General features: G+C 35.1%; 1 protein-coding gene across 3 annotated transcripts in view; it reads left to right on the top strand.

The window, feature by feature from the left end:
- Nucleotides 1–2,638: 2,638 nt before the first annotated feature.
- The window catches only part of LOC111046881 (spermatogenesis-associated protein 20), a 48,038-nt gene continuing 22,684 nt past the window's right edge, over nucleotides 2,639–27,992 (top strand). The window contains exons 1-8 of one of the 3 annotated variants that reach the window (XM_039434924.1): nucleotides 2,639–2,912; nucleotides 3,341–3,463; nucleotides 5,408–5,627; nucleotides 9,378–9,521; nucleotides 12,729–12,885; nucleotides 16,112–16,302; nucleotides 25,085–25,264; nucleotides 26,025–26,234. In XM_039434924.1, the coding sequence (XP_039290858.1) occupies nucleotides 2,764–2,912; nucleotides 3,341–3,463; nucleotides 5,408–5,627; nucleotides 9,378–9,521; nucleotides 12,729–12,885; nucleotides 16,112–16,302; nucleotides 25,085–25,264; nucleotides 26,025–26,234 (1,374 nt within the window). In that variant the 5' untranslated portion in view covers nucleotides 2,639–2,763. Of the gene's footprint in view, nucleotides 2,913–3,340; nucleotides 3,464–5,407; nucleotides 5,628–7,736; nucleotides 7,952–9,377; nucleotides 9,522–12,728; nucleotides 12,886–16,111; nucleotides 16,303–25,084; nucleotides 25,265–26,024; nucleotides 26,235–27,992 lie in introns of those variants that run through there. The other 2 variants (XM_039434925.1, XM_039434926.1) reach the window with 2 other exon arrangements.

Genomic DNA, 27,992 nt, shown 5'->3' with positions numbered 1-27,992 from the left:
CGTTCATGTCGCAACTTTTACTGTTATCTCATGCCAATTACTGACGATTATTATTGTCATTTTCTACTGTTTTGTTGGGGTGAGAGTGTATGAACGGCACAATATGAGAGACTACCAGTGTCACATAGCTTCACTGGAAAGAACTACGTGGACTATCAGCTTAAGATAACAGTAAAAGTTGCGACATAAACGCCCTATACCATGGGATATCTACTTATGCTATTGTTTCTCTATGGAATTATGCATAGAAATACTCCACTGAATATAAACAAAGGAATGAATAATACACTTTTTCTATGTATTTCACACGACATGCAGTCAAATTTTAAGTAAATATAAAAAAATATTTTACTTATTACTGACTGTAGTACTTTCGACCGTCTCGCGATCATTTTCAACAGTCTTGAAATGACTGTTTGACAGAACTGAAAATTAAAAATCTGGTGTGGCGCACTCACACAACTTTCCTTGCCGTTATGAAAATTGATCACCTGACGCTAGTGTTCCCGCGCATCTCAAGTCTACTATTCTAAGATCTGAGCCAGCTGGTGTCAGGACAATAGCGCTGCAGACACACGAAGTCTGCTATCTCTTCATAGTGAATGATTTAATAGAATCAACAATAATTTGCAATTGAATAATCACATTTTCTCGAATTTAAAGCTTATTTTCAATTTTAGGTGAAAATGTTACTGAACATTAATTGTAGAGATTTGCATGCTCAATCTACTCCACTTGATTTTTTTTGTTTGAATTGTATCTGAAGCCTGATAATTGGGAATCTATCTGCATTGATGGGGCGGAGCTCCTGAAATTTTTACAGATATGGAACTTGTGGCAGTTGATAGAACTCATCGATGACTATTCCAGGTATAACTTTAATCAAAATCGTTGGAGCTGTTTCCGAGAAAATCACGAAAAACCCTGTTTTTGACAACATTTTCGCCATTTTAGCCGCCATTTTGAATTGCATCAGATCGAAATTGTTCGTGTCGGATACTTATATCGTAAGGACCTTGAGTTCCAAATTTCAAGTCATTCCGTTAATTGGGAGATGAGATATCGTGTACACAGACGCACATACACTCATACACACACACACATACAGACCAATACCCAAAAACCACTTTTTGGACTCAGGGGACCTTGAAACATATAGAAATTTAGAAATTGGGGTACCTTAATTTTTTCGGAAAGCAATACTTTCCTTACCTATGGTAATAGGGCAAGGAAAGTAAAAATTTGACTTCATGTCGTATGAAATACATGGAAAAAAGTGTTAATTCATCGCAGCTCAGAATGGATCAAGAAACCATCATCAATAAATAATGTGTATAATGCTGTCTCTATGATATAAGATAGAGAAAGAAGAAATTTTTCAATAGAGAATATTGATAAATGCATCCATCAGCTGACAGTTGAATCAAATTTTAATTCATGAATTGCTTAGGAACAATAAGCGGATTTAAAATACTGCTCTTAAAATAGAGCAAAATAAATTGCAGTTTCATTTTTCATGAAAATACTGTACCCTATATACTTGTTCTGCTGAATATTATCCACTTAGATACTATCTTGATAATGGGATGGATACTCGATACCTGTTGTATCATAAGTTATCTTTCATATTTCTCAACCATTAATTTCTTAGGATACATAGTTGGTAACATTACATTAGAATTTAGTGAAATGAAAGTACCTACAAGCAAAGATAACAGAAATAATCCTTTATAGTTTCCTTTACTCTATGCTACAAGGTAAACTCTTGTACAGAAGCTATTAGATTTCATAAAAACACTTCACTTATATGGGCTACTTTTGTATAAATTAATAAAACAATATGCAAACTTGTAGTATGGTACCTTTTGTAATCCTCCAGTCGTTGAAATATTTTAAAGTTTTTAATAATAAAGGGTACTACAATTTTTCATATTTTTTCTATCAAGAAGCTATGAGGTATCTTGTTATCTTGTTTGTGATTGATAAGTAGATTAATTGATAAATCTCCTTGTATACTATCTAAATTACCCACTGTAACTCTGTGATCAATCTTTTGTATGCAATAATTGATCCTCCATTTGAACAATGATTATTGACAGAATAAGATACATCATACGCATTTAGCCAATATGAAATTTTATGAAAAATATATAATATCAAAAATATTATTCTGACCGTACTTTTTCAAAAATATCCCTACAAGAATTTCAACTCCCCTAAATTACTGGGAGGTATTCTGTACCCTTTACATCCCCCTGGCTCCCCCTCATTGATACATGATTCAACGAAAAAAAATCTTCAACTTTGGTACTACATGAAACATTCATTTTTGTGATTTAAGTGATGAAACCCAATAAAATAATGAAAAATATCTGAATAATAGAAGAATATCTGAAAGACAATAATTCAAATTTGAATCCTAGAGCTGCGCACAAACTCTACCAACATCTGAAAAATTGTTGAAAAATGCATTTTATTTGAAAGCAATTTTTCCTCACAAATTCACTCAAAACTATCATATTCAATTTTTTTTTCTATCTACCAATACAATAATTTTTAATTTATAATATAATTTTTATTATTTTGAAATGGAGCAGCAGCTGAGTTCTAAAAATAGATTCTGGCACCCTGACTTTGAATTCAATTCATTCATTCTTCACATAACCTAGTTTCAAGTATTTGAAGGCCGTTAGTTGTTGTTTGTAATGAATAATATTGTTATCTTGTTTATTTCACCTCAATATCATCACTAACATAAATGTTATGTTTCCTGGAAGACTTGTGCAATGCTCTTCTCTCTGGAATAGAATAAAAAATGTAAAAATTGGAGAAGGCTACTGCAATGTAAACCATAAGTTTGGATCAATTGCCTTGCAGAATCTACCAGTTGTTCCTAATTCAAACTTTTGCAGGTAAATGACTTTAATAAGTTATTCATTTTGTAGAGAATCCACTTTTCAATAATAAATTACGTAATTTGTAAACTTTACTGTTACATAACCTCTAAATTAGAATCACCAATCTACGCTTGTTGCTTGAACAATTTTAATATTTCTGGAATTCCTGCAATAATTGTCATGTTTTTATTCAAAATTAGCATTAAAATATATGATTCAATTGATATTCAGATTTAAAATTTTGTTTTATATTCAAAAGTTGAGTATATTTAGTATTTTAATCTTCCATGACTATAGAAAAGGGAAGATAATTCTTATTTTATTTGAATTGTCTACCAAATTAACCCAAGAAATATTAAGAATAAAATTAAAAAATTATAGCTTAAATAGAAAACAATTGATGAGAAATTATTATCAATTTCCAAGTGCTTACGTTGTTTCAGGTTGATTTCGACCCACAATACTCTACTTGGTCCTTTGAATATGGCTCATTCAGAACCCAGAAATAGGTTGGCGAATGAAAAGTCGCCCTACCTCTTACAACATGCCGGAAACCCCGTGGATTGGTAAGTCAAATCATAATAATTTCAACTTATAAACTTTTCAAAAATGACTATTTTTTGTGTAGAGGTCCAGTAATTACTCTCAGGGCCATGTATGTTTATGTAAACATTAGCCGCACCAACAAAAAGCCTCCAGTTGTATCTATCCGGAGCATCTTCTTCGTTAACTCTAAGCCTCTCTTTATCTGACTAAACTTACCATCTTATCTTGCTGTAAAGTTGCAGTGAACGGCAAAATTTTACTTTGAATAAATTATCATAAGCTGAACCCTGAATTGAATGAAGCAGACGTTCTAGAGCAAACATTGCTATTAGATTTTCATTGAAGATCAAAATCAAATTAAAGAGTTGAGCCTATCAGCTTGATGACGATTTCAAGCTCACCACAAATCAAAAATTGTGTGTAAAATTAATGTTACAATAGACGATAGCCTAGTAATAATAAAGAGAATTCTATTCTATACCTAAAGGTGTAACATGATGGAGTGAAAAACTAGTCTCAAGCTTGAGAGTGTTGAAAATGATGCACGTAAATGAGTAAAAAGATAGTGGAGCGGTATAAATTGACCAATTAAAATACATACATTATTTTCCACACTCTAAAGCTTGAATCTACTTTCGCCGCTCTACTATTTAGCTTAGAGAAAGCTTTTATTCCTTGTGGTTCAATAAAAAGTCGTAAAAAGATAGCATAAGAAGACATGGTACAGAGCGTTTGTATTCGTTTGTGCAAAACTGTTACAAAAAACCATCTTCAGCGCTCCAGGTGGAAGTTTTGTCAACTTCCACAAAATTCCTGATTTGGAATTTGTAAACTAGGTTATGTTTATAGAATGCGAGTAGTAACTTCAGCACAAGCAGGTAATGTTTTGTCTCTTTTCTGTTTAGGGCTAATTGTAATAAAAATAGACATAAAAATCTCAGTACCCTTTTATGAATTATTTTATCACAACATGTCTAAGTGAAATTCATGTGGAAGTGAAAATCACTTGTTGAATGTTGAAACATGTTGTGATAAAATAATTCAAAAAAGGGTACTGAGATTTTTATTTCTATTTATAGGTACCTAATGTTTTCTATTTCTCAATTATTATTCTTCTTTAGATTATGACAAAAAATAGTGTACGTTACTTAGACGTGAATGTCTTTTCCTACAGTTACCTTGAAAAGTGGCCATTCCTGCACTGATTACAGAACGCAAAGAATCACTTTTCCGCTCTAGTGCGGGAAAAATTTTTTCTGCACTCCAGATTTGCAACATGGCAACACAAAATAGTTAGTAGGTTATATGGAGCACCAGTGCAGCAAAATCAAAATGAAGTTGGTAACTGTGACTGTGGTGCACGTTATAATAATATTGAGGCGGTGGATGACAGCAGTTGACAGCCACCACATCAGTGACAGCCGCTCCTTCATTCATTACTACTACATTATTATTCAATTTAAATAAATTAAGGTTTTTATTAATAATAAAATTACACAGAAAAACATTTGATGCATTTCAGGGAATTTACCCATAATTACCCACTTTTCATATTTACCCATAATTACCCACTTTTCATATTCAACTGTAGGAAAATTTAATGTGAAATACGTGCGCAAAGTTCCTCTGCTGCACTCAAGAAACCATTCCGCCCGAGCCTACGGCTCGGGCGTAAACGTTTCTTTCGGTGCAGCAAACTGTCACTTTGCGCACTAGTTGCACAAATAACTATTGCAGTGCTCAAATGAAATTCATGAAGTTGCACGTCATGGAGAAGGAGTCATTTGAGAGTGAGTCGGTGGCTCACATCATGAACGAGCACTTTGTCAACGTCAAGGTCGACCGAAACATCATTTTCGCCTGCAAAAGGCCCCTTCCCGTCCATGTGACGTGAGATTCTATTACCAAGGTTTCAATGTTTTTTCCATGACTTTTCTATTAATTTGAACTTTTGTTTTCCGTAGGTATCCATGGGGCGAAGAGGCATTCGAGAAGGCCCGCAGTGAGGACAAGCTGATCTTCCTGTCGGTGGGCTACTCGACATGTCACTGGTGTCACGTCATGGAGAAGGAGTCATTTGAGAGTGAGACGGTGGCTCACATCATGAACGAGCACTTTGTCAACGTCAAGGTCGACCGAGAGGAGAGACCTGACGTCGACCGGGTCTATATGTCATTTGTGCAGGTGAACCAAGCTCATTTAATAAGTTCACTCATCGCAGGTGAAATATAGTTATTGAAATGCTAAAACTGTAGAACAAAACTTAAAAAACTTTCACTTCCATGCAGAATCAGTTCAAGAATTCATCTTCTTGAATGAAAAAACCTTTTTTTTGACAATTTCTTAGTATTTTTCATCCAATATGAATATTACCACAATATCAACTTCTCAAAAATGACTATTTTTGTGTAGAGGTCCAGTAATTACTCTCAGGGCCATGTATGTTTATGTAAACATTGGCTGCACCAACAAAAAGCCTCCAGTTGTATCTATCCGGAGCATCTTCTTCGTTAACTCTAAGCCTCTCTTTATCTGACTCAACTTACCATCTTATCTTGCTGTAAAGTTGCAGTGAACGGCAAAATTTTACTTTGAATAAATTATCATAAGCTGAACCCTGAATTGAATGAAGCAGACGTTCTAGAGCAAACATTGCTATTAGATTTTCATTGAAGATCAAAATCAAATTGAGGAGTTGAGCTTATCAGCTTGATGACGATTTCAAGCTCACCACAAATCAAAAATTGTGTGTAAAATTAATGTAACAATAGACGATAGCCTAGTAATAATAAAGAAAATTCTATTCTATACCTAAAGGTGTAACATGATGGAGTGAAAAACTAGTCTCAAGCTTGAGAGTGTTGAAAATGATGCACGTAAATGAGTAAAAAGATAGTGGAGCGGTATAAATTGACCAATTAAAATACATACATTATTTTCACACTCTAAAGCTTGAATCTAATTTCGCCGCTCTACTATTAGCTTAGAGAAAGCTTTTATTCCTGTGGTTCAATAAAAAGTCGTAGAAAGATAGCATAAGAAGACATGGTACAGAGCGTTTGTATTCGTTTGTGCAAAACTGTTACAAAAACAATCTTCAGCGCTCCAGGTGGAAGTTTTGTCAACTTCCACAAAATTCCTGATTTGGAATTTGTAAACTAGGTTATGTTTATAGAATGCGAGTAGTAACTTCAGCACAAGCAGGTATGTTTTGTCTCTTTTCTGTTTAGGGCTAATTGTAATAAAAATAGACATAAAAATCTCAGTACCCTTTTATGAATTATTTTATCACAACATGTCTAAGTGAAATTCATGTGGAAGTGAAAATCACTTGTTGAATGTTGAAACATGTTTGATAAAATAATTCAAAAAGGGTACTGAGATTTTTATTTCTATTTATAGGTACCTAATGTTTTCTATTTCTCAATTATTCTTCTTTAGATTATGACAAAAAATAGTGTACGTTACTTAGACGTGAATGTCTTTTCCTACAGTTACCTTGAAAAGTGGCCATTCCTGCACTGATTACAGAACGCAAAGAATCACTTTTCCGCTCTAGTGCGGGAAAAATTTTTTCTGCACTCCAGATTTGCAACATGGCAACACAAAATAGTTAGTAGGTTATATGGAGCACCAGTGCAGCAAAATCAAAATGAAGTTGGTAACTGTGACTGTGGTGCACGTTATAATAATATTGAGGCGGTGGATGACAGCAGTTGACAGCCACCACATCAGTGACAGCCGCTCCTTCATTCATTTACTACTACATTATTATTCAATTTTAAATAAATTAAGGTTTTTATTAATAATAAAATTACACAGAAAAACATTTGATGCATTTCAGGGAATTTTACCCATAATTACCCACTTTTCATATTTACCCATAATTACCCACTTTTCATATTCAACTGTAGGAAAAATTTAATGTGAAATACGTGCGCAAAGTTCCTCTGCTGCACTCAAGAAACCATTCCGCCCGAGCCTACGGCTCGGGCGTAAACGTTTCTTTCGGTGCAGCAAACTGTCACTTTGCGCACTAGTTGCACAAATAACTATTGCAGTGCTCAAATGAAATTCATGAAGTTGCACGTCATGGAGAAGGAGTCATTTGAGAGTGAGTCGGTGGCTCACATCATGAACGAGCACTTTGTCAACGTCAAGGTCGACCGAAACATCATTTTCGCCTGCAAAAGGCCCCTTCCCGTCCATGTGACGTGAGATTCTATTACCAAGGTTTCAATGTTTTTTCCATGACTTTTCCATTAATTTGAACTTGTGTCTTCCGTAGGTATCCATGGGGCGAAGAGGCATTCGAGAAGGCCCGCAGTGAGGACAAGCTGATCTTCCTGTCGGTGGGCTACTCGACATGTCACTGGTGTCACGTCATGGAGAAGGAGTCATTTGAGAGTGAGACGGTGGCTCACATCATGAACGAGCACTTTGTCAACGTCAAGGTCGACCGAGAGGAGAGACCTGACGTCGACCGGGTCTATATGTCATTTGTGCAGGTGAACCAAGCTCATTTAATAAGTTCACTCATCGCAGGTGAAATATAGTTATTTGAAATGCTAAAACTGTAGAACAAAACTTAAAAATATGGGCTACTTTCACTTCCATGCAGAATCAGTTCAAGAATTCATCTTCTTGAATGAAAAAACCTTTTTTTGACAATTTCTTAGTATTTTTCATTCAATATGAATAATTACCACAATATCAACTTCTCAACTACACAATAGCTATTTGTATATCTAGAGTTTCTCCCTGTGGGAAAAAGTTTGAAGCCCGAGGCGAAGCCGAGGGCAGCAATTTTCCTGAGGGAGAAAAAGTATTTTTCGCTCGTGATGTACACAACATTTTTCCACCATCTACATTTTTTTATAGAAACTGCAAGTAAAATCATTCTAATAACTTACGTATTGGTGACAATGATTCCTAACAACATAACCTAAATCGGAAACCTAAAAACCGGTCGTCTGATTGGCACTGCCGATTGCGCTATTTATCGGCAAAAGTTGTAACAATTATATCAGCTGGTCAGCTACCAAAAATGGCTGACTCCAGATCACGCAGTTGCAGATCAAAAATATTTGTTGGCTGGTATTTTGAATAGAATAAAATATTTTAAAAATTGTATAAATTTTCATCGTCTACTAATATTAAGAATATAATAATTATCATACAAACATATATTTCATGAGTTGATCAAATTTCTGGTTGTGGTATTGAATTCAGTTGACTCAATGACAGACACCTCTATTATGCTTTCTCATCTGAGCTTAGACCTAACCTATTACAATGTAAGTTTCAAAATAGAGATGCTCCCCATGTTATTTAAATGGAGTCACTTTTACTCCCTAGGGAGTTTTTCTGTTTTTTACTACCGAGAGCGAAAAAGTGATACTTTAGTATTAGGTTTCAGGGAGTGAAGTAAGTACTTTAGACAGTAGGTGGAGGAAAAGTTCATTTATTCACTTATTCAAAAACAATATATACAATCCAGGTAAAAACTATAAGCTGTTTCTACATCTAGGGACAAAAGTGTAAGGCTAGGCGCACACCAGTTAGTCAAGACAAGACATGATCAGACACGTTTAGTCACAATACTTCACATAGTTGCTTATGACGCAACACACACTGATTAGTCATTGCAATTAGACATGTCTTCATAAGCAACAATGTAAAGTATTGTGACTAAACGTGTCTGATCATGTCTTGTCTTGACTAACTGGTGTGTGCCTAGCCTTATTTTTTCGAGTGGATGTTCTGTGATCACAACCAGATTTCGAAATCGCTTCAATTAATAATGGCTGGTTTAGTAATATAATTCAAGGTAACATCTGGAGTTTGATATTATGTTTTCACTGAAGATTATTGTGTTCTTATTAATGTTATTATAACAATAATTTGTATATAATTGTTATAATTTGACTGCAGGTAACATCAGGTGGAGGTGGTTGGCCGATGAGTGTATTCCTCACTCCCGATCTGAAGCCGATAGCTGGAGGAACCTACTTTCCGCCTGAAGATAACTATGGAAGACCCGGCTTCAAAACTGTCCTGTTCAAAGTCGCCAAACAGGTTGGCTATTCATCCATATTCATTCGTTCATTCAGGCATTCATTTGTTCATTCAATCAATCATTCATTCAATCAAGCGTACATTCGATCGTTCATTGATCAATTATTATTCATTCTTCTATTCAATCAAAAATTCCTTCACTTATGCCCGGTTGCAGAGTCGTTACAGAAAATCAAACATAGCTATGTGAGACATAGTTTAAGATCACTCACATAAATTGTATGAAAAAGACTAAGAAATTGTCAAAAAACCACAGAAGACAATTTCTTAGTCTTTTTCATTCAATATGAATAATTACCACAATATATCAACTTCTCAACTACACAAAAAGTGACTCACATAAATGGTTGGTCGTTGCACAGTCGTTTGCCGATGCCCATTTAGCTATATCTCGAATTAGCATCACACATAGGTCACACTGCAGCTCTATTCACTTTTTTCCGTACATGCTTCTATCCAACCAATGTCTTGGCATCGGAGAAAGTTGCAATCGACATCACTGTGAACAGACCTAAAAGACCTCACATAAAATTGATAAACAATATGGCAACTCTTGGCTTTTGGAAAAATTTCTCACCATATTTGGCGATTTGGAGGTTATAAACAACTTGAAAGAAACATAGGGAGAGAAAAATAGTTCACTTATATACAAATGGTTTTTGGTAAACATCTTTCCAAAAATCTGGTGTGGTGCACTCACACAACTTTCCTTGCCGTTATGAAAATCGATCACCTGACGCTAGTGTTCCTGCGCATCTCAAGTTTACTATTCAAAGATTTGAGCCAGCTAGTGACAGGGCAATAACGCTGGAGACACACATGAGGTCTGCTATCTCTTCATAGTGAATGATTTAATAGAATCAACAATAATTTGCAATTGAATAATCACATTTTCTCTAATTTAAAGCTTATTTCCAATTTTAGGTGAAAATGTTACTGAACATTAATTGTAGAGATTTTCTTGCTCAATCTACTCCACTTGATTTTTTTCTGTTTCAATTGTATCTGAAGCCTGATAATTGAGAATCTATCTGCATTGATGGGGCGGAGCTCCTGAAATTTTTACAGATATGGGACTTGTGGCAGTTGATAGAGCTTATCGATGACTATTTTAGGTATGAATTCGATCAAAATCGTTGGAGCCGTTTCCGAGAAAATCACGAAAAACCCTGTTTTTGACAACATTTTTGCCATTTTAGCCACCATCTTGAATTGCATTTGATCGAAATTGTTCGTGTCGGATCCTTATAATGGAAGGACCTTAAGTTCCAAATTTCAAGTCGTTCGGTTAATTGGGAGATGAGATATCGTGTACACAGACGCACATACACTCATACACACACACACATACAGACCAATACCCAAAAACCAGTTTTTTGGACTCAGGGGACCTTGAAACGTATAGAAATTTGGAAATTGTGGTACCTTAATTTTTTTCGGAAAGCAATACTTTCCTTACCTATGGTAATAGGGCAAGGAAAGTAAAAAAGCTATCTCAACCTCTAAAATGCATTTGGTGGGAGTAGATATTGGATTTAAGAGCACGACTTCGGGTACATAATTTAATTGACCGTTTTTAGCTATTGGAGAAATAAATAAGCTCTTTTTGACGACTCTGCAACGAAATCATGTGTCTAATTGGGCGTTTTTAGTTTTATGGGTGCTATTAGTTTACTTTGACATCTGTGCAACGAAAAGTGGTGTTATGGTTTCATAAATAAGTCAAATGCCTGATTTTAACTTTATGTGACGACTCTGCAACAGTCATCAGTCTTTCTTTCTCTCATTCATTCTTCTACAGTGAGATACACTCAAATTGTCAGCGTTGATGTTATTGCTTACATTCCAATAGGGCTCCGTGTCAGTTCAATCATAGAGAAACAATAGCATAAGTAGATATCCATGGTATAGGGCGTTTATGTCGCAACTTTTACTGTTATCTCAAGTCGATAGTTCATGTAATTCTTTGCCGTGAAGCTGTGTGACACTGGTAGTCTCTCATATTGTGCCGTTCATACACTCTCACCCTAACAAAACAGTAAAATCCGACAATAATCAAAATTAATCGGCTTGAGATAACAGTAAAAGTTGCGACATGAACGCCCTATACCATGGGATATCTACTCATGCTATTGTTTCTCTATGGTTTAATTGTATAGAAATTACTAGATTCTCTCATTTTTTCTTTCAGAATATGCCTAAAGGAAACAAAAAAGATACTTCTCTATTATGCATGGATGAGGAAGGATGAATTTACAGTGAATAATAACGTTTCTATGTATAACCTGAGAGTTACATCGCATAACATTCATAATATTAAATATTCAGATTTGACAATAGTGCGAAGACAATTGGGGTATCTTAGCTCAAAAATAATAAATATCATGCCAAATGCATTGTCAGACATCTTTCTAATAGGGGTAGACAGAGAATGGAACAGATAAATAAGTGGGTGATACAAAAATTTTTCTTCGACATCAGTCAAATATTATAATTACTAGTAATTTATTGTTAACTTCGATTTTTTGTAGCTTTGATTATTAGTAAATAAATTTTTATATTGTCTAAACAGCTGATACTCTCACTCAGCGGTCAGGGTTTGCCCTTGCTGGGTGGTGCCATGTAATTTTAATTTATTTGTAAAATAGCATAATATTATAATCTAGAATATTTCTTTTGTAAGTTTTTTATTTTGTATTTGTTTTTATGGGCAATAAAGATGTTAAATAGGACGTTTATGTTCCAAATTTCACTGTCAACTCAAGCCGATAGTCCTAGTAGTTGTTTTTGGTGAAGCTATGTGACGCTGGTAGTCTCTCATACTGTGCCGTTCTTACACTCTCACCACAACAACACAGTAATAATGGACAATAGTCGACAGTAATCGGCTTGATTTAACAAAAATCTGCGTGAACTTTGGACCTATACCATGGGATATCTTCTAATGTCATCTTTTCACTATGGTCTTACGAAGTGTCGTTTTTACACTTTATTGTTGATCGACATTTATCGAAGAATAATAATTGTTCTCTGATTGGCTAATTCTCACAAACAGATCGATTCTCAGCCTTATTAATTCAATAATCTATAATTAATAAGGAGGATTATTAATTATTTATTTAGCTAGCAGGTACTTTGTAAGTTATTGTCAATTAGTGTATCCTATTCTTCTATTCTAATCTATTTCTATCTCCAATTTGTTTTTAGTGGAAAGAGGACCGGCAGAAAGTGAATCAAACCGGCACGAAGATAGTGGATGTCCTGAAAAAGACGACGATATTCTTCGATGTGGGAATGGCCGATATCTCCAATAAGGTTCCTTCCAGTAAGGAGTGCTCCATGCTGTGCTTCCAGCAATTGGCAGGTGGGTAACAGTAACCGTTATTTTTTAGTAACAGTTATCGCTATTTCGAGCAACAGTTATAGGTATTTAGGAGTAACAGTAATCGTTATTTTCGAGTAACAGTCGATTTTATTATCGAATAGTAGAACAGCAAACTCTTGGCACCAATGTAAATTTTTGAGCGAGACTCAATATGTTTATTCCATATTATGTTATAACATAATATACTACAGTATTTATACTATAACTAGCCGTCAGGCTCGCTTCGCTCGCCATATCCGTCTAGCGAGGGGGCTCCGCCCCCTAGACCCCTGAATGGATCGTCCAAAAATGAGATCAGCGGGCTCGCTTAGCTCGCCTGCATTTTTCATTTGAGCATGCTTCATTCCATCAGAAAGTCAAAGTACTGAGAAAACGCAGAAAAGCTGAGAAAAACGTTGATTTTGGGCGTATCTTTGATGATATATTAAAGTCACCTCATCACAACATTTTTAGACCCTAGCTAAACATTTGTACAAAATTTGAACATTTTCTGTCTATTACTTGATGAAAAACTGAGAAAACGCAAAAAACCGCTAATTCTGGGCTTATCTTTGGCGTTATTTCAAATTCCTTCTAACACAACATTATTACACCCTAGCTTAGCTTCTGTACTAAATTTGAACAATTTATGTTCATTTGTTTTCGATAAATCTGAGAAAACGCAAAACAAAAACGCTGGAAAAACGCTAATTTTGGGCGTATCTTTGACGTTATTGCAAATTTCTTCTAACACAACATTATTACACCGTAGCTGAGCTTCTGTACTAAATTTGAACAATTTCTGTTCATTTGTTCTCGATGAATCTGATAAAAGCAAAAAACGCTAGAAAAACGCAGATTTTGGGCGTATCTTTGGAAATTTTTCCAAATCCATTCTTAGTGCGCCTCTGAAGGGCCAACTGAACATACCTACCAAATTTGAACGTTTTTGGTCCGGTAGATTTATAGTTCTGCGAGTGAGTGAGTGAGTCAGTGAGTGAGTGCCATTTCGCTTATAGATATGGTAACGAGTGCGGCAGCAAAACATTCTTTTTTAAAGTCAACGCCATTCAGTCAGCTGATGTTATAGTAGAGATAAATTAGTCTCTTTTGAGAGATCAGACTATATTAAAGTTTTCTTCCCGTCATATTCAGTCGCCATCATGCATTGAAACAATGCGAGGCGTGCATTTGCCGTTGAGACTTGGCTAGGCGCACACCAGCTGTTAGTCAAGACAAGACATGATCAGACACGTTTAGTCACAATACTTCACATAGTTGCTTAAGACGTAACTCACACTGATTAGTCATTGCAATTAGACATGTCTTCATAAGCAACTATGTGAAGTATTGTGACTGATCATGTCTTGTCTTGTCTTCACTAACTGGAGTGTGTCTAGCCTTATTTTCCGAGCGGATGTTCTGTGATCACAACCCAGTGCGCATTTCGAAATTGCTTCAATTCAGACCCTTTGGCTTTTGTTAAATCAATTGTTACGTGGGTCACTACGTTTAGACAAACTGCAAGTGCAACAAGACGAAGAACCCTCGGCCCATTAGGTCACTTGAGAACATTGAGGCAGTGAGAGTTGCAACGTTGCCATCACCACAGTGTTCTGCGCGCAAACATGCGTCTGCTCTTGGACTTTCCGATCGTTCTGTGAGACGAATTCTTCATGGTGATCTTCATTTCCATCCATACAAGATGGCAATTGTGTAGGAACTTTTTGTACGTGACTTCAATTGAGGGAGCACTTTCCAGGTCGCCTCATCTCAATTAGGAGCGAATTGGAGTGGCCAGCCCGATCTCCCGATTTGAAAGCCTTTTGATTTTTGAGTTTTTCAAAACCTTTGTTCGTGTAAACCGTCCAAGGGCCCTACAAGATTTAAAGACCAATATCAGAGAAGAAATGGCTAACATAACTGTTGTATAAATTAGAATTAGAACCGTTTTGGGCTTATAAGCTTGTAGTACTTTTCTGTAAGTTGTGTAATTCTAAACTAGTAGTTCTAAGAACAGTAGACCTCACGCAGTATTCTCATCCACAAGTACCTGATTGAAACTATAGACCTTATGGAAATACAGCAATAGACTGGCTTCTCCACACACATCTGTGTAATCACTTGTCAGCTGATTTATGATGAATAATAATTCTATAGTCTGATTTTTACTCTAATATTGGCGTATGAAGGAGGCTCCTTTTTCCTTTTATATTATCCTTTAAATGCAGAATTTCCAAAAACCTTGTATATACGTCGACACGCAATTAAAAAAGGAACATACCTGTCAAATTTCATGAAAATCTATTACCGCGTTTCGCCGTAAATGCGCAACATATAAACATTTAAACATGAGAAATGCCAAACCGTCGACTTGAATCTTAGACCTCACTTCGCTCGGTCAATGATTAAATAAATAAATAACGCCTGCAATGCTGGCAGGAGTCATGACAAACTTCAGAAATCGGTTTATCAGTGTATGGAGAATGGAAGACGTTACCTAGCTGATTTGATATTCAAAATCAATTGAAACAAAACTTTATTTGTTTGTCTACATTTCAAAAAATGAATACAAACTTTCTGATCCATACAAAGATTTTTATTTACTTCAAAAAAGGAAGTTCTGCTGCCGCACTCTGTACTATAGTGAGGTCCACGTTATAATGGCAGTGTAGAAAGATAGGAGAACATCGTTGCCGATCTTTGGTCGTGTTTTGTGGAGGGTAACTGATACACGTTTATTAATGTAATATTAACTGTTTATTCTCGTTTAAAATAATCATTCAAATTCTATTAAGCAAGAGATTATATTTTTCAATAATTTTATAATGAATTTCATAATTACGATGAAATATTTTGTATATTAATTATCAATTCTACATTGTTGAAAGACGATCTGGCAACAGAGCAAAGCGAGAAAGAGATAGCGCTATCCGCTTTGTTGAATGATAGACAAGGATAGCAGTACCATTGCTAATCAAACACTGCCATTATAACGTGGACCTCACTATAGACTATATTCTCAATACTTATAACACATTAGTTGTTTATCAGCACAGGCTAACAGCCCCCCTCATCCTAGTAATCTGGACTTTCTATGGCATGTGGCAGATTGATTAGAATATTTGTGTGATTATTAATTGTAATTGTGTAATTATTAATTATTGTAATTGTGCAATTATTAATTGTAATTGTGTAATTATTAATTGATATTTGTAATTAACAGGCAATTATGAATCGATGTACGGTGGATTTGGTTTGGCTCCGAAGTTCCCTCAACCTAGTAATCTGGATTTTCTGTTGCACCTGGCGGCCACAAGTGGATCTAACTCGGTGGAGGGCAGAGAAGCAGCCGCCATTGTGGAGCATACTCTCTGGATGATGCAGCGGGGTGGCATACATGACCATGTTGCTCAGGTGAGATAGATGAGAGTGGCCGTAGTCTAGTGGTTAAGACCATAGAGAAACAATAGCGTAAGTAGATATCCCTTGGTATGGGGCGTTTATGTCGCAACTTTTACTGTTATCTCAAGCCGATTACTGTTGATTATTGTCGAATTTCACTGTTTTGTGGGGGTGAGAGTGTATAAACGGCACGATATGAGGGACTACCAGTGTCACACAGCTTCACGGGAAAGAATTACATGAACTATCGGCTTGAGATAACAGTAAGAGTTGCGACATAAACTCCCTATACCATGGGATATCTACTAAAGCTATTGTTTCTCTATGTTAAGACGCTCGCTTTGCAATGGCCGGGACACACATAACCGCACCGAGCCCGCGCCGTGGTACGGCCGAGTGTCGGACTTACTACGGCGAGTGAGAAAACAAATGGTTTCAAACGTGTAGGGACACATACTACCGCACCGCGTCAGCACCGTCACCGCAGTGGCGGCTCGTCCCCCAGAACCCCCAGAATTGAACCAACTCCTATAGAATGATGAATTCTACTCATATAATTATATTTTTATTTTATACTCATGAAATTACATCACAAAATTTTTCATCTATGTAAACTTAACGTCGACGTTTTGCGGCCGGTGCCGGAGTGGCTTGATTGAAACAGCACCGAATGGTACTACGAGACGGGTGGTGGTGGAAAGCAGTGTTCATTCCCCGATGTGAACCCAAAAACAGGGCTGGGTGAGGTAGTGGAACAGAGGAGGGGAATCGGTTTACTAAAGTCTGAGATATATTACTTTTAACATGAAGAGGAGAAACTCATTTCTCCCTCCACAGTTTGTAGTGTAGACACAGACAGACATCCTGCGCAAAATTGGATGCGCCGTGTCATTTTGCTTCATGCTCTTGTGATGAATACCTGCTGATCAGTATATGACTTGGAACATTGCCAGCAATAGCTGGAAGAGGAGTGTTGGTGCGTCGCGTTGGAAAGCTTTCACACAGACACAAAAGAAGGAGAATGCTGCTAGGTAGTGGGAGTGATTAGTGGAGGATAGAGCATCGGACTTCTCCGTCTTCGAGAAAGAGCCGTGTTAAAAGTAATTTCTCTCCCACTTTAGCACGGATTTGGTTCACAATCCTGTCTGAACCACGTTTCCACGAGTTCATCCGAGAGTAGCCGAACCTAGCCGAGGCAAGTGAAGCATTCGGTAAACCTCGGAATGAATCGTGAGTATTCGTGATACGGATTCAGTAGCAGTGCCATCTTGAACATAACCTATAAATTCAAATTTGGTGGCAGTAAACAGTAAAAAAGCGGTAAACAAGAAGTAGAAAGCGTGACAGTTTTGAGGTTATACGGTACGGTTTCGGGTATACACTGTATACAGATGTGATAGATTTCACTGCATTCTTTGTTATATACATTTTTTTTTGCATGTTGAAGAATATAGACTAGTAATTTCTAGTGTGGTTCGTGTATTCGTGAGTATTTATAGTATGTCCATTTTGTTTTAGTGAGAGTGTGAATATAATTTATTGTGTTAGGTACCGTAACAGCATTTTGATGAAGAAATATGAATAAGGTTCAGTATTTGTTAAAGACAAACATTATTAATATTGAGGATAGGTGTAAAATAAAACATGATGGTAGATTAAATCCCAAAGTAAAAATTAAACAAGAAAAATATGAACAGGACAAAAAATCTATATTATTTGTAGAAAATATGCTTAATCTTTGGAAGGTAATTTCTTAAAATCATTAATTTCATTAAAATCAAATTATAACCTATTGATTACCTTTACACTTGATTATGCTGAATACTTTATATCCTCTTGACCTTTCTCCTCAATAGATCATGAGGTTGAACCCCCAAGCTAAAAGATCACGAGCCGCTACTGCGTCACCGTGCTTGTTGCCCGCGCCGTCACCGACTAGTTCAGTTTACTTTTTGACAGAGACGGTGCGGCCTCATTTAACATAGAGAGTGAAAAACTTATTGAAGAGATACGGAATTTTCCAGTTTTGTACGATCGAAGTGATGAGAAATATGGTTGAACAGAAAAATAAGTTGAACCAAAAGTGAAAGTATAACCAAATAATGAGTTAAGCCAAAGGTATAATAGATGTAATATTATAAATAATAAAATAAAAAACAAGAAGTATTGAAGAAGGAACCCGTGACTGTGTCTTAAATTTTAAATTTAAAACTAATAACAAGATAACAATTTAATTGCTGATATATATTTCCGATGCATGACTGAATGTGGTATTGTTATGCACCGAAATATATATGTACCAGCACTCATCTTCTCATCTTCTGTGTCTACAGGTAATCAGTTTAAAATTGATAAATATAAATTTAAATCGGATGTAACAAGTTTAATCATGTTATATTTGGTGGATCCACGGAGGATCGGGAGCCTTGATTGTGGGTTGATTAGTTTGTGCTTTCCTCCCCTTCCCCCTCTCCCAAAGAGGCAAGATAACCTCTCTCCCTCACCCCTCCTTCATCCTCCCCGTTTATCTTTCAACCCAGCACTTCAAGAAGCGTGCTCGAGAAGTCAACATCGTTTCGTTCCGTTTCTCCTGTTCCGTGGCGTTCGAGCTGAACGCAATTACCTCGTTTCGTTTCGTGATATATGTACAATATCATATAGGCCTACGCATAAAGACAGGATATCGTCAGCAGTAACTTCTACACACGAGATACAGTCCACTTCCTCGCCAGTTCCAAGGTTAGTGCAAATTGAAGACTTACTTTTGGGGCTGTCGACGTTTTCGTGAATTAAATCTTAACTGTACCCCAATCCATAGGTTTGGGGACAGGACGGGATTACCAATATTATTAACAGTAGTTTAACACATTCAAAAATCAGACCACAGTAGCACTAGGCCTACAGAACTAAGACACTGCTGTCGCTCGGCTGTTGCACGGATATGTGTGTTCTCCTACCAACATCATCGTGTAGCGGGCTTAGCTCGGCCGTACCTCCGCACGGGCTCGGTGCGATTATATGTGTCCCGACCTTAAACCGTAGGCCCCGGGATTGAATCTCGGCGAGGCCAGATATTTTTGAATATGTGGTGCAGTGGGAGGCATAGATGAACATGATGTGGCACAGGTTGAGATAGATTGAATAGTAGTTTATAACTAGCAGGCAACCCGTGCTCCGCAAGGGTCTAATTCAAAACTTGACAAACTGAAAAATTTACCTACTGAAATCTTGAAGAATTTAAAATAGGCCCCACGGTAAATTGAGAATCTATAATTATGCAAAATTTTAAGTTAATCAGTCCAGTAGTTCAGACGTGATGAGGAGTTGTTCCTGTATTTCCTATATCGTAGATATATAAACCAGTTCTTCCATATATTATAGTATAGACTAGCAGGCAACCCGTGCTCCGCAAGGGTCTAATTTAAAACTTGACAGACTGAAAACTTGACCTACTGAAATCTTGAAGAATTTAAAATAGGCCTCCACGGTAAATTAAGAATCTATATGCAAAATTTCAAGTTAAACAGTTGAGTAGTTGAGACGTGATGATGCGTCATTCGTGTATTTCCTATCCCCTACATGTATAAGCAGGTTCTTTCTTTTATTCTATTATAGAAGGTAACCCGTGCTACGCAAGGGTCTATTTTAAAACTTTAGAAACTGAAAACTTGACCGAGTGGAACCTTTAAGAGTTCGAAATAGGCCTAGATCAATCCTTATTTAATTAAGAATCTATATGCAAAATTTCAAGTTAATCAGTTGAGTAGTTCAGACGTGACGAATTTCATGGAACTGCCAGGGTTTAATGAATAAAATCAATTACCTAGAAGTAATCGCTCTTGAAAATAAATGTGACATGTTAGCACTAAGTGAGCACTGGATGAGTGATGACGAAATTGTCAATATTGGCTTCGAAAATTTTAAATTAGGATCATACTTTTGCAGATCCAATAGAATTCATGGTGGGGCTGCTATTTTCATTAAAAATAAGTTAGAGTTTAATGTGATCCATAAAATTAGAAATATGTCTGTGGAAATGGTGTGTGAAGGTTGTGCAATCAAAGTACCTGAATTGAATGTAATCTACATGTCATTATATAGACCCTTTAACATAGATAGTGCAATCTTTAATAATTTTCTAGTCATTCTTAATGACATGTTAAGCTATCTGTTTACTTTTAAAAAATTCAATGTTATTCTATGTGTTGATTTCAATGTTAATTTTAATCAAGAATCTAGTCAAAGAGATGATCTTCTCAATTTACTAAATAGCTTTAATATGCAAATAACAACAAATGAGATAACAAGACCTAGTGCAACTGTGACAACTGTGTGCAACTGTGTGTCTTGCATTGACAATATTGCTACTGACATTCATTTTAGTAGATGGGAAAGTAAAATAATAAACACAATTTTCTCAGATCATTTCGCTATTGGGCTGTCAATAAAACTGGAAAATACAATAAATTATGACAAGAATAAGAATATTATTTTAAACACAAATAATAAGGGTGAAGGCTTAAAGACTAAAACAATGGGTAGGAAGTTTGGGAAGTCCCAAATTCAGCGCTTTATAAATGATCTAGATAAATTGGATTGGACTGAACTTTATCAGAGTCCTGTAGAAAACAATTTTCATACTTTTACAATTTGCTCAATATTATTTTGATCTTCACTTTCCGTTTGGTAGAATAGTAAGAGCGAAACAATGTAGTAATAAGTGGATTGATAATGAGATTGTCGACGAACATAAAAGGCTAATTGAAATGCATCAGCGATACAGGAAAGACCAAAGTAATATAAACTTAAAGAAAACTATAAAAGCACATAAAAAGCATCTAAAAAGAATTATCCTCTACAAAAAAAAGAATTATATTGACTCAAAAATAAAAAAATCAACAAATGTAAACAGAACAATATGGCAAATAGTTAACAATGAAACAACAAACAAAAGGACAAGAAAGTTATTAAAAATATTGTACTTAAAGAGTATAGACAGAGTATTGTATAGACATAGACGATCCGTATAAAATTTCAAACATACTAAACAATGATTTTGTAGGGATGGTTGACACTCATGTCATCCCTTATCTAACCAAAAGTGACGTAACAGATGAGAAAAATGAAAAAGTTACAAAATTACCATTTAGATGTAAAACAATTGAAGAGAAGGACTTAAGTAAAATAATAGATTCGATAAAACCAAAATGGTCAGCCGGCTATGATGACATACCAATAAAAATAATGAAGGATGCTAAGTCATCACTCATCAAACCTCTTTTGCACGTAATCAATGCCTCAATTATAACTGGAGTGTACCCAAACGAATTAAAGATATCAACAGTAATACCAGCATATAAGAAAGGAGATCCATCTGACCCTCTCAACTACAGACCTTTGGCCATCCAACCTGCCCTATCTAAAATATTTGAAAAGTGTGTACTAGTTCAGTTAGTTGATTATTTTGAAACTAATGGTATACTTGACAAAGAACAACATGGCTATAGAAAAAACAGGTCAACCATTACTGCTTTGATAGAGTTCATAGAAAACATTTTAGAAAACTTAGATGAGGGATTAAATACTGTGGGAGCATTCCTGGTTCTAACCAAAGCATTTGACAGTGTGAATCATAAATTATTATTAAATAAACTTCAAAATTACGGAATTAGAGGTAAAGAGCTTAGCTGGATCAAGTCATATCTAGAAGGACGGCAACAGTATGTAAATATAAAGTATACAAGCAATAAAAATCAGTACAATATTGGATCAAACTTAAAATGTAATAACTATTCTGTTCCACAAGGATCGGTGTTAGGTCCATTTTTGTTTCTGTGCTACTTAGGGGGTTGCCTAAATACATGTGCGATTTAGTTGAAAATAGTAAATTATGCTTATACGCTGACGATATAAGTCTGTGCATTGCTGATAAGGACTGGAACACAACAGAAATTAAATGTAACAATTCTATATCATTAACTAAAAAGTACCTAAATCACAGACATCTGCTACTTAATGATAACAAAACAAAGTTCCTCCATTTTACTTGTAGAAATTCAGAGGTAAAACAACTTAATTCCGTAGATAATAAGAAAGAAATTTAAATTTTTAGGCCTATATCTTGAAAACACACTTAGTTGGTCCGTTCACATTCAAAAAATATGTAAAAAATTAAGCTTAGGAATTTTCGCGCTGAGACGACTAGCAAAAATTTCCAACTTAGAAACGTTAAAAGCAGTGTACTTTGCAATGATCCACTCCCACATTTCATATGGAATTGAAATATATGGAGGAACAAGCATCTCAAACTTAAATAAAATACTCCTATTACAAAAAGAAGCAATAAGAATAATTCTAAATCTTGATAGAGAGCAATCATGCAAGCCATTCTTCAGTAAGTTAAAGTTCATGACGGTGTACAGCCTGTACATTTATAGGACAATATTATATATAAAAACTAACGAATCTAGATTCCCACGGCAAGTAGATATACATAATTACAACACAAGAAATAAAAATAATTTTACAATAAAGAAACACAATAAGGAAAAATATAAACAAAGTCCAACGTACATGGGAATAAAATTTATTGGTTGTCTCCCAGGTTGCATAAGACATGAACCTGATAGATCAAAATTTAAGGAATTGCTGAGAGCATATTTGATGGATTTAGCATGCTACAGTAAACGAGTTTACTGTAAAAAAATGAATTTTATACAGTCACTAATATTTCTCTTTAGCTTTAAGTTAGTTTTTAGTTTTTGACTTTTTCATGTACATTTTCATGTATGTTTTGGAAAGAAATAAATGATTGATTGATTGATTGATTGATTGATGATGCGTCAAACATAATTTTCCTATACCGTCCATGTATAAGCCAGTTCTTTCCTTTATTATATTATAATATAGAATATTGACTAATCTATATATTTTTTCAAATTCAAATTTATTCACACTCATAAATACATATACAGAAACCAAATAGAATCTAGCTTGACAAATACAACAATAATCCATCTAAAATTTAATAATAGATTGTAAGTAATAGTATATAATAATGTATAATATAATATTAATGTGAACAATAACTGCTCACAAAGTGCTTCATGAAGCACTTGTCCGTGAGCAGGAGTTGAGGTTTAATCGGATATAGGAGGAGAAAAAAGCCTACACACACACACACACACATTCAATCACCATCATCAAGTAATTTTATTGATTGATTGTAGCATTCCCTCTCTTTAAATATACTTATATTATGAAATGTAGTTCAAACTGCGAAAAAATGGGAGGAAGAATCACCAGTATAATTTTTTTCAACATAATTCATGACAAGAGAGGGGAAAAAATGAAAAATAAAAGATGAGACATAACAGTGATAAATAAAACAATGTTTGCAAATCATAGCTCAAAGCAAATGTTAAACTTTAAAAAGTTTAACCGTAAAACTTTAACAAACGATTTGTTTGAATGTCTATAACATCTATAGGTGCCGTATCTATATAAGTAAGTAGAAATGTCGTTTAATTTGATTGATTAAATTCAAATGATATTTTATCACTGCATATAGTAGAGTCTAATTCAATTCTGAACATGTCGAATAAATCTTATATCTTAATAGGAATATTTTTAAATCCTATCAAACCAAATCAATGGTGACTTATTATTTATTCAAGCTATTTACTTCATATTAAGAAGGAAATAACAGGAGTTCTACTACAAAATGCGTCATCAACAAATCGAAATACGTATTTGAAAGTAAATAATATGTATTTCAATAAAATCAATACAGTATTGTTATTTGCTTGATTTGTTTGAATTAATACGTATTTGAAAGTAAATATTGTGTATTTCAATTAGGTCAATACAGTATCGTTATTTGCTTGTTTTGTTTGAATTAATACTGGCTCAATAGTTATTGATTGATGATGCTGAAGGCCTGTTGACAAACTTAACATCAGAATTCAAAAATGCTTAATGTGTGTCACATATTTTCGGATGATAATATTTTTCTTTCGAATTATTTCAAGGCTTAAAACTTCAATTCGATCATCATCAGTTGATAAGAATTGACGTTATTGTTCCGATCTATCATTATACAATGTAAAATGTCAATATTTGGATTGTCATGTACACAGCAATAATATTATCTATCATTATACAATGGAAAAATGTCAATATTTGAATTGTCATGTACACAGCAATAATATCAAGTTCAGATACTGTTGTGGGAAAATACTGTAGTAATTATAAAGTTCAGTATCACGTGACATGAATAACCTAAAAACTTAACCTCTTTCGGACTATGTGTAACCTTTTCTAAATTTGGGAGAGAAATAGGACAAGGTTATCTTATTTTTTCTCTCCCAATCATTTTGATGATGTACTTATTGTATGAATCAATAAAGAATGGAAATGAAAGAATAAATGAATCTATCAAATGCTGTGAATACTTTTCAAATTCAATTTTTTTATATTCACAGTGTGTTTAGTGATTGTTCTGAAATTGTTTTGTCTATAATAGAATAAAAGAAAGAACCTGCTTATACATGTAGGGGATAGGAAATACACGAATGACGCATCATCACGTCTCAACTACTCAACTGTTTAACTTGAAATTTTGTTTTTAACCTTGAATGAACAGAAGAAACGTGTCTGTGTTTCAAATGGTCCGTTTTTCTGCCAAACTTTCTGTTGATATGTGAATACTCTAATAAGAACCAATGTTATTGTTTTTCTGTTGATGTGTGAACACTCCCATAAGATCCCATGTTATTGATTTGTGTTTTTGCAGGGTTTTGCGAGGTACTCGACAGATGAGAAGTGGCACGTCCCGCACTTTGAGAAGATGCTCTACGACCAGGGTCAGCTGGCTGTCACTTATAGCAATGCCTACCTGTACTTCGAGGACGAACTGTTTGCTGAGACTGTACACGATATACTCACCTATGTGTCCAGGGATCTCAGTCATCCGGTACGTTGAACTGTTGGTCCCGGCTGATAAGTCAAATCAAATCACTTCATTGCAGATCGTCTAGAGTGTTGCAATAGCCAAAGTTCTACAACATTCAAAACATTGAACAGCTAAAAACTCACAGACAGTTAATAAATATGAATCAAAATGAACTAGATTAAATTGTCATAGTATCAACATTTTCACAAAATTCTTCTACCTCATAATAAGGATTCAACAACAAAGTTTTTAATTGTTTTCAAAAATAAATGTATAGTGAGGTTCACGTTATAATGGCAGTGGAGAAAGATAGGAGAACAACGTTGCCGATCCTCTGTCTTGTCAATGCCTTCTATAGACGGTAGCTGATACAGGTTTATTGATGTAATATTAACTGTTCATTCTCGTTTAAAATAGTCAATTATATTTTATTAAGCAAGAAATTATATTTTTCAATCATTTCATAGTGAATTTTATTAATATTAAGATGAAATATATTGTTAATTAATGATTTATTCTATATTGTTAAAAGCCGATCTAGCAACAGAGAAAAGCCAGAGAGAAGATAGCGTATCAGATATGTTGAATGATAGACAAGGATAGAAATAGCATTGCCAACCAAACACTGCCATTATAACGTGGACCTCACTAAAGAAAAACATTTTTTTTCGGGGATATAAAGTATGGGTTTATCAATAGTCTCTATCAAACAAAGCTGTTTGATTGATAATTATTAATTGTTTCGTGTTGTTTTTTCATGTATTAATGTAATTTTGTCCAGGAAGGAGGTTTCTACAGTGCGGAGGACGCGGACTCGTATCCCGTGGAGGGAGCGAGTGAGAAGAAAGAGGGAGCGTTCTGTGTGTGGACTCATGATGAGATAAGTCAGCTGTTATCAGCGCCCCTGGCGGCCAAACCTCAAACAATACTTGCCGACCTCTTCTGTCATCACTACCATGTCAAGAAGGGCGGCAATGTCGATCCTGATCAGGTAATTGAAATCGATTCACAATTTAAATCCATAGAGAAAATATATAGAATATGAAGATATCCCATGGTATAGATCAGGGGTCTCCAACCTTTTTCATGTTGAGATGATACTGTATCAAATTTTGTTGACACTATATCATGTATGGTGATACTGTATCATTTTGTGGTGATACCATAGAGAAGATATAGCATAAGAAGATATTCCATGGTATAGGGCAGGGGTCTCCAACCTTTTTTATCCAAGGGCCACATTGTTAACTCTTGGGAGGCTTAGAGGGCCAATAACAAGGATGTACGTGGAATTTTACTTGTGGGGACACACACGACACGGGAGATTAGGGGGGTGTAAAATTATTATATTCCCATTAAAATAATATGAGGAGTTTTAAGTAGGTTTAATAAAAACACAGGAAGAAACATACCAATTCATTTCATTTTAATACAAAGTCCAATTTATTGAGTGTAAAAAGGTCATAAGAGAACTTGACAATGCATGAATTTAGCAAGTTGAACAAAATAATAAGTTTTTTAAATAAATAGTAATAAGACAACTTGACAATACACGAATTCACAAAAAGTTACCAAGCTAAAAGAGAATACTTATTTTTAGTGAGAAGATTGCATTTGTTTTCCACTTGAAATGTCCGCCCATTTAGACACAGACAGTTCGCGCGCACGTACACAGGGACATGTACAGTCCGTGCAGACAATTTGCTAATATCTCACAATGATTTATCATTGCTGCTTGTTTACAGCTAATTTTACACTCATTAAGAAATGGAGTGGCTAGTAAGAGAAGAGCACTGAACTTACAGTTGTTGTCAAAAATGTGTATAGATATATATTTTTAAAAAACTGTTGCAATAACTCTCGGTGGGCCGGACAAAATCCATTGGCGGGCCGGATGTGGCCCGCGGGCCGTAGGTTGGAGAGCCCTAGTATAGATAGTTCATGTTCCAAATTTCAAGCCGATTTTTGTCAACTCAAGCCGACTACTGTCGACCTGATCACAGTGTTGTTGCGTTGAGAGTGTAAAAACGGCACAGTATGAGAGACTTTTGACGTGCGTGGCGAGCAGGATAGTGATCTCCAGTAACACTGCCAACACCAGTGTTTAGGGTCCTGGGCCCTGCTACTTTTATAGGATAATCCTATTATATTAAGCGAGCAATTTCTGTATATCTGAATATATTTGGTTATTTATATTCATTTGGTTATTTTCGTCCAGCGGATCTCGAAAACGGCTCCAACGATTTTCACGAAATTTGGAACATAGCAGGTTTATGATATAAAAATTCATATTTTGGACTTCATTACAATTAAAATTTGAAAGATGATGGTTCAAGCTAACGTATTGGACTTTATTACAATTAAAATTTGAAAGAGGATAGTTCAAGCTAAGCTTTTGGACCTCATTACAATTAAAATTTGAAAGAGGATGGTTCAAGCTAAGCTTTTGGACTTCGTTACAATTAAAATTTGAAAGAGGATTAGTTCAAGCTAAGCTTTTGGACTTCATTACAATTAAAATTTGAAAGAGGATGGTTCAAGCTAAGCTTTTGGACTTCATTACAATTAAAATTTGAAAGAGGATTAGTTCAAGCTAAGCTTTTGGACTTCATTACAATTAAAATTTTAAAGAGGATTAGTTCAAGCTAAGCTTTTGGACTTCATTACAATTAAAATTTGAAAGAGGATGGTTCAAGCTAAGCTTTTGGACTTCATTACAATTAAAATTTGAAAGAGGATAGTTCAAGCT

This window comes from Nilaparvata lugens, chromosome 8, assembly GCF_014356525.2.
Source record: "Nilaparvata lugens isolate BPH chromosome 8, ASM1435652v1, whole genome shotgun sequence".
Lineage (NCBI taxonomy): Eukaryota > Metazoa > Arthropoda > Insecta > Hemiptera > Delphacidae > Nilaparvata > Nilaparvata lugens.
Note: the sequence above shows the minus strand (reverse complement) of the source record. Positions and strands in the feature narration are given on the sequence as shown.